The sequence below is a fragment of the Pseudophryne corroboree genome, chromosome 5 (genome assembly GCF_028390025.1).
Source record: "Pseudophryne corroboree isolate aPseCor3 chromosome 5, aPseCor3.hap2, whole genome shotgun sequence".
In the NCBI taxonomy this organism is placed as follows: Eukaryota; Metazoa; Chordata; class Amphibia; order Anura; family Myobatrachidae; genus Pseudophryne; species Pseudophryne corroboree.
In genome coordinates, this window is record NC_086448.1 from 219,651,930 (window position 1) to 219,658,708 (window position 6,779).

Sequence of the window (6,779 nt, forward strand, 5' to 3'; positions counted from 1 at the left end):
GCCACAGAGGTAAGAGGAGCCAAGCTTTCATGTGAGGCTCCGCATCGGAATGAAATAAGTGCATCTTTCCTGAACTTTTTTCTTTTTAAGTTTATGGTGCTCTGGATAGGTTTTATTGAGCATAAGAATATTATTCTCTCTATTTATACTGCAAATTGAAAAATCATTGGTAGGTGGTGGAAGTCTGAACTTATGGAGTATTTCGATTCAGTGGGATATGTGATTATCACCTTTAACTACAATGTTACTGTAATTGGTAAGTATGGAAAATATTATTATGTTTTTCTACTAATGATTTGTAATAGTTAATTGTAATGAGTAATTGAAAGATGTTCATGTTTTTAATTTCTGTTGCAAAGAAGAAGAAAAAATAGAGTATTCTTTCTTTTATCAAATGATTTTATAATTTTATCTTTGATCTCTATGTACATACATGTATATTGTGTATATATATATATATATATATATATATATATATATATATATATATATAATGTTTTACTTTTATCTGTCTTATTTGCTATACATTATGATGCTAGCAGCAGAAAGACATGTACAATACCAGAATTTAGTAAAACTAACTTATTCCTATAGTGACCTGATGTTATGCTGATTATTGTCACAGTAACAAATCTGGTATTTTATTGTATCTATCTATCTATCTATCTATCTATCTATCTATCTATCTATCTATCTATCTATCTATCTATCTATCTATCTATCTATCTATCTCAATCATACAAATTCAGCACTCACCTAATATTAACTCTTCAAACTGTAATTCATCTGAATTCAGGGAATGTTGTTATATATAAAAATACAATTTCCAGCTTTATATGGTATAATAATATAATATGTAATAGAGCAAAAATTATTGCTAGATTTAAAGCAAGTTAAATATTTTAACAGAATCATATAGCATACTGATAGCAGACAAATCATTGTAGTTTACCTATTTATATTTCAATTCATTTATTCTCAAGAATAACCTTTGTATATCACATACTGTAAAGTCCCTCCACTCTTCTCTGTTCATCTGCTTTTGCTTGAAACATATTGCAAGTGTCTACATTACAGCATGAACCTCAATATAGTGGGACTGAACCAGTATAATATGGGCATATGTTGTATAGAAGGGTATGCTCTATTACCTTAGCTGTCCTTAAAGAGGTTTTCCTAGTTTTGACTGATCACATAATTTAGCACTATCACAGGTATAAATTGAAACAGGCGATGTTTATTGCCAAAGAGAACTTTATATGATGTATCAAGTATGTAAAGCTAACGTTTTAATATTTGCCATGCCTTTTTTTGGTCAGTAATGCATGCTGGTTTAGTCTTTCTTGCTTCATAGTGATAAATGATTAGATTGACCGGGCAGACCATCCTCCTTAATTTCAGAGCTCTAGCTACACATTAAAAAAAGTTGCTCAGTACATGTTGCAGAGAGCTGGCATGTTTCTTTGGGGCTGATGTATCATTCCCTGCATTTTTGTCAAAGAAATTAAAAATATTTTTTAAGGGGAATATATCAATATGGTCTTGCAGGGATATCGGACCCTTGTAGGCTACTATGGCTAATGCCATCTAAAGTTGGTTTAGCTATATGGGGCCAAGCTCCCCACAGTAAAAATAGAAACCTAGGTGTCTTAACTATCATTTAATCAGTTTTAATCATCACATAATAACACCTGTGAGATATTAGGGTAGTAAATTCATGCATATATTTGCTTGCTTGCCATTGGCGTGCAAGAAAAATAAATTAGGTTTTATTTATTGTATTACAAAGAAGAGGATGAGAATGTACGTGTGATTTAAGTGTACAAGTGTGTACTCAATAATCACTTACATATGCATGGATACAGGCCTGGAGCTGAAAACTTTCAAAGACCTATACTGAGTAGGGGATGACCTGTGACAAGTGCTGTGTGAGTGTGTCCAGAGCCATGTGAGTGTGTGTACACATCCTACACTGTCAGACTCACTGTCTCCTTAAATACATAAAAACAGAAATGTGCAGAATTTTGTGAGAACAGTAGAAATACACTTTTAATACTTATGATGGTGGGCCTATTTTTAGAGGAGGCCTGGAGCTGTAGCTCCATCTGCTCCATTGCTAATCTGGCCCTGTATGGATAGATACTGTGGGGCTGAAGCAGTGTTCTGCATAAAATGCTTCAAAAACAGTGCATTCAAAAAATAGTATTTCTGTTCATGCAGACACATATGTATGCAGACCCGTCTGAATGCAGATCCGTATGTATGCAGACCCATCTGTATGCAGACCCGTAAACATCTTGCCACATTCCACAGTGGCCAAAAATGTTCCTAGTTTACAAGTCACCATTTTCCTGTCCTGCTGTAGCAGGCGCAAAAGAGATGCCTCAAAACAGGTGAATATGCGGATAACTGCTGGTCTGCAAAGGAGCCATTTGCATGAACTTGCCCTTACTGAATAAATCCCCTTCTGTCCTCCATTCCACCTCTCTAATCACTAAGTTGGATACATGCAAAATGCATGCGTGTCCTCATGGCTGCAAGTCATGCAATATACATTATTTATTGCAATATACACCTATTTATACTAGTGTAGTACTCTCCTGTCTTTAGCCCTCGTATCTCATATAAAGAGTTCTATCTTGCTAGTTTTTTAGCCAAATCCACTTTGAGTGGACATTGCACAAAGCAGAATTATTAAATAAATGTTATATAAATAATGGTACAATAGAAGGAGTCTGAGCTGGTAATAATTTTCTGTGACGTAACATAAGAAGAGACAGGAATGTGATAACTAATGAGTAACATGAAGCAGTGCAGAACTTGATGGCACTGTGCTTATTTGTGTGTTAAATATGGGAGAATTATGCAGTTTTCTATAGAGCTTGGTACCATTATTTACCAAATATTTGTGTAACACAAAAGGAATGCCCTGTATTGGATAAGAATATACGGAACTCCATATGGAAAAAGGTTACAGGTTGGCCAGGGCCGGCGACGGGGGGGGGGGGGGGGGGGGGATCAAAGGGGACACCTGTACCGGGCCCCAAGGAACAGAGTGGCCCCAAGAATGTGCCACGTAGCGCCCAGCAGGGATGTAAACCATCTTGTCTAAATAAAGCTGTGAGCCTATCACACTGTGCGGCGCGAGTGTGCACCCGCTCTTCCAAGTTAAGCTCTGCTGACCAGGATTCCAGTGCCCTGCCTCTTCTGGTGGAGTGTGAGGGCCGCATGGTTCCTGCTGTGTGGTGTTCGCAAATGAGTCTCTGTCCGAGCTAAGAGTGGATTCGTGAGGGGATAGAGGGCTTTAGGATGGAGTGGGGGAGCTGGGAATGCAGCATGGAATCATTGGGGAGAGACAGACTATAGGGTGTGTGGGAGAAAAGAGAGTTATACATATTTATATATCTGTATAAATAAATAAATATATATATTTATTAACAGTTTCTTCTATTGCCCAGTGAATTCCATTGCACTATAATATATATATATATATATATATATATATATATATATATATATATATAGAGAGAGAGAGAGAGAGAGAGAGAGAATTGATGCTGCGGCACTCGGAGTCTTTTGAAGAAACAAGGTGTATTAAAAATGTTTACATCACATAGTCCAAAGTTGAGGGGGCCCCTGAGGTTGGCATACAAAACTATAAAACTAAAGCCTCTAATTAATTTTAAACTGAAAAAAATAAAAAAAATCCTCTAAAAAGAAATAATAGTCATTTAATCACTTGACTTTCACTGTCTATCATTAAAGACGACATCCACATTGTCTATCTTTGTATTTCAGGAAAGATCTGGCTGACCTTAATGATCCTGCTAAGAATGGTTATGGTTATCCTTGCTGGTTACCCACTCTATCAGGATGAACAGGAGCGATTCATCTGCAATACGTTACAGCCAGGGTGCTCCAATGTGTGCTATGATATCTTCTCCCCCATGTCCCATATGAGATACTGGCTTATTCAGACTGTGATGGTCTTTTTACCCTATGCCCTGTTCAGTGTCTATGTCTTGCACAAAATAATGGTATATATGACCAATGCAAATGATCACTGCAGAAAAAGTAACTCCTCTACCTATCATGGAGCAGGCTTACAAATGGAAATACTCAATTTTTCTGGAGCATACTTTGTTCATGTGGTGCTGAGAACTTTATTAGAAGTTGGCTTTGGTGTTGGGCAATACTTCCTTTTTGGAATTTTAGTTCCAAGTAGGTTCAACTGTTCTCAGTCTCCTTGCACCAGCAATGTTGACTGCTACATCTCCAGACCCACCGAAAAATCCCTTATGATGATTTTTATCTGGGGATCTGAAGTCGTGTCTCTGATTCTGAGTTTGGTGGACTTGATTTATGTATGTCATAGAAGACGACATTCACGGAAGATTAAAAAACAACTGCTGCTTCTTGAAAATGATTCTCTCAAAGGTGGTTGCTGTTCTGATTCACATCCTCATACAAAGCTAGCTGTGACCCCAGATCAAATGGCTATGTATCCCGATTGTCCTACTCGGAGCCTTGAGAAAACAGATGAGCAAAACAAAGGCGATTCACATTCTGTCCCTTCCTATGAAGGAGAAACTGCTTCATTTCAAACTGAAGGCTCCCATCAAGATATGGGAAAGTCTAATGTGAATGCAAACAGCAATAAAACTTGTTCCTGGCAAGTTGGCGTGACATCAAGTGGAAATGAGCATCATCTGCTCACTCACAGGCAACCAAAGTGTAAGAAAGAGAATGGCAGCAATTGTAATCTGGTGGATTCACCGCAAGCACAAAAAAAATCATCACCCAAAAATCTGAAATCTGAGTGGGTTTAAAACATACGTATATTAATTGTTCATTGGTTTTCTTAATATGCAAATAATATTTGTGTTTTATCCTTTGCACTCTTGTCTGTTTATGTGTGATGAAGTAGAATATACAGCATAAGAAAAAGAAAAAAGATATCCCCATGTCATTAAATTATGAGACATAATGTGACAAACAATTCAGCTGATCTTCTGCAATTTATCTCTTATTGATCAAGGAACAACCAGTCTAGGAGCGTTGGTTATCTCCAGGTGGGAGAATGGAGATAAGAAGATCCCTTTATTTTATGTACAGTATTTGTCATCCATCTATATGACTACAACTCTAAACAACAGGGAATTTAAATTGACATGTTTTTTTTTTTTTACTATAGGGTTTAGCAATTTGCATGTTTTTTCTTGCATATAGGTGATTTGGGAATGCGGTCTATAGATCTACAGTGTCTAGTTAGACAGTCTGTAAGTCGACACCAAATGGTCAAAGTCGACATGGTCAAAAGGTTGACCTATGAAAATTCAACAGTGCTTATGGCCGACAGGTACAAAAGGTCAACAGGTTCAAATAGCCGACATGGCAATGGTCGACAAACATATGGTTGACATGAGTTTTGCTATTTTCATTTTATAACTTTTTCATACTTTACCATCCATGTAGACTACGAATGGTAATAGTAACCTGTGCCCACTGCCCAGCACAGTGAGGTACCGTGCCTGAAGCATGGGGAGCGAAGCGAGCCATGCGCGGGGATGTGGTGCACCAATTTGGGGGGGTCCATTTGCTTAAACGGCGAAATTGCAAAAACAATGTGTCGACCTTTTTCTGTGTTAACCATTTTCCATGTCGACATTTTGTACCTGTCGACCTTTTCCAGTGTCGGCCTTTCATAGATCGACTTAATGACCATGTCGACCTTGTGTCCATGTCGATCTTTTCACCGTCGACCATATGGTATCAACCTATTTATTGTAGACCTTCTTACTGTAGATCTATTGAACTGTAACCATTGATTTGTTTAACTGTATACAACTGTAATAAATAAATATAGATATATATATATATATATTTAAATATTTGGAAGTGGTATTTGCAGTCAGTGGTGGCGGCGCAAAGTGTGTGTGATTTGTTTTTAAAAAAGGCAGGTGTGCACACCATGCATGTAAGATCCAATGTGCACCCATGAGATGATCTCATTTTTAGCAACAATCAGTTTTATTATACAATCCAGCTAATGTAACAGCTTTGCTAATTCTTGTTTTCTAATGTACAATATAGGTAACGTTCACAAGAATGCAGGGACTCTGGAACATCTTGATTAATCAGTAGACTCTAAACCTGAAACAATAGTCAAATCTATAAGTCATAGGCAAGCAGTAATTCTTGTCTGTAACTCAACTGCTAATAAATATGCTTATGGGAATAAACCAGCCAGGATCAGTTTACTTGGAGTTTTGCATCTGCCTCAACTCTATTGAGAAGGTTTATGACCACATCAATCTGCTAATTAGTAGACAGCTCAGCTAGGACAAGCTTGATAGTACGCCCAATGTGAGCACTGTCGGAGATCTGAAACAGGGAACCAGTTGGAGGTAGCAGAGAGGTGTATGGCAGACGTGGGTGGGGACAGCAGAGACACAATGACTGTGTATATGTGTTTAGTGCCAAAAGAGAAAAAAGTGATAAGCAATAAATGCCCACTGGTTAATGAGGGGCCAATCATTAAAGAATTCGTAATTAATGGGCAATTCAATTTCAATTGTAACTCTTTTTCTGTTATGACTAATGGTAGTGAGCGTGTCTTAGGTTATATTTACTAAAGTGTCTGTTTTTAAAAGTGGAGATATTAACCATAGCAACCAATCAGATTCTAGCTATTATCTTCTAGATGGTGCTAGATAAATGATAAATAGAATCTGATTCGTTGCTATGGGCAACATCTCCACTTCTAAAAACTTGCACTT

The 6,779-nt window shown here is 37.3% G+C and overlaps 1 protein-coding gene across 1 annotated transcript; it reads left to right on the forward strand.

Annotated features, from left to right (window-relative positions):
* GJD4 (gap junction protein delta 4) lies at positions 1-6,008 on the forward strand. The gene is made up of 2 exons (XM_063924855.1): positions 1-256; positions 3,799-6,008. The coding sequence occupies exons 1-2, from the start codon at positions 193-195 to the stop codon at positions 4,827-4,829; spliced, it is 1,095 nt and encodes a 364-aa protein (XP_063780925.1). The 5' UTR covers positions 1-192; the 3' UTR covers positions 4,830-6,008.
* Positions 6,009-6,779: the final 771 nt, after the last annotated feature.

Bases quoted from the DNA above. Each gene is read 5' to 3' on its own strand.
- GJD4 (XM_063924855.1), top strand. From the start codon at position 193: ATGGAGTATTTCGATTCAGTGGGATATGTGATTATCACCTTTAACTAC. The intron at 257-3,798 runs GTAAGTATGGAA...TTTGTATTTCAG, and splicing joins CTACAATGTTACTGTAATTG to GAAAGATCTGGCTGACCTTA.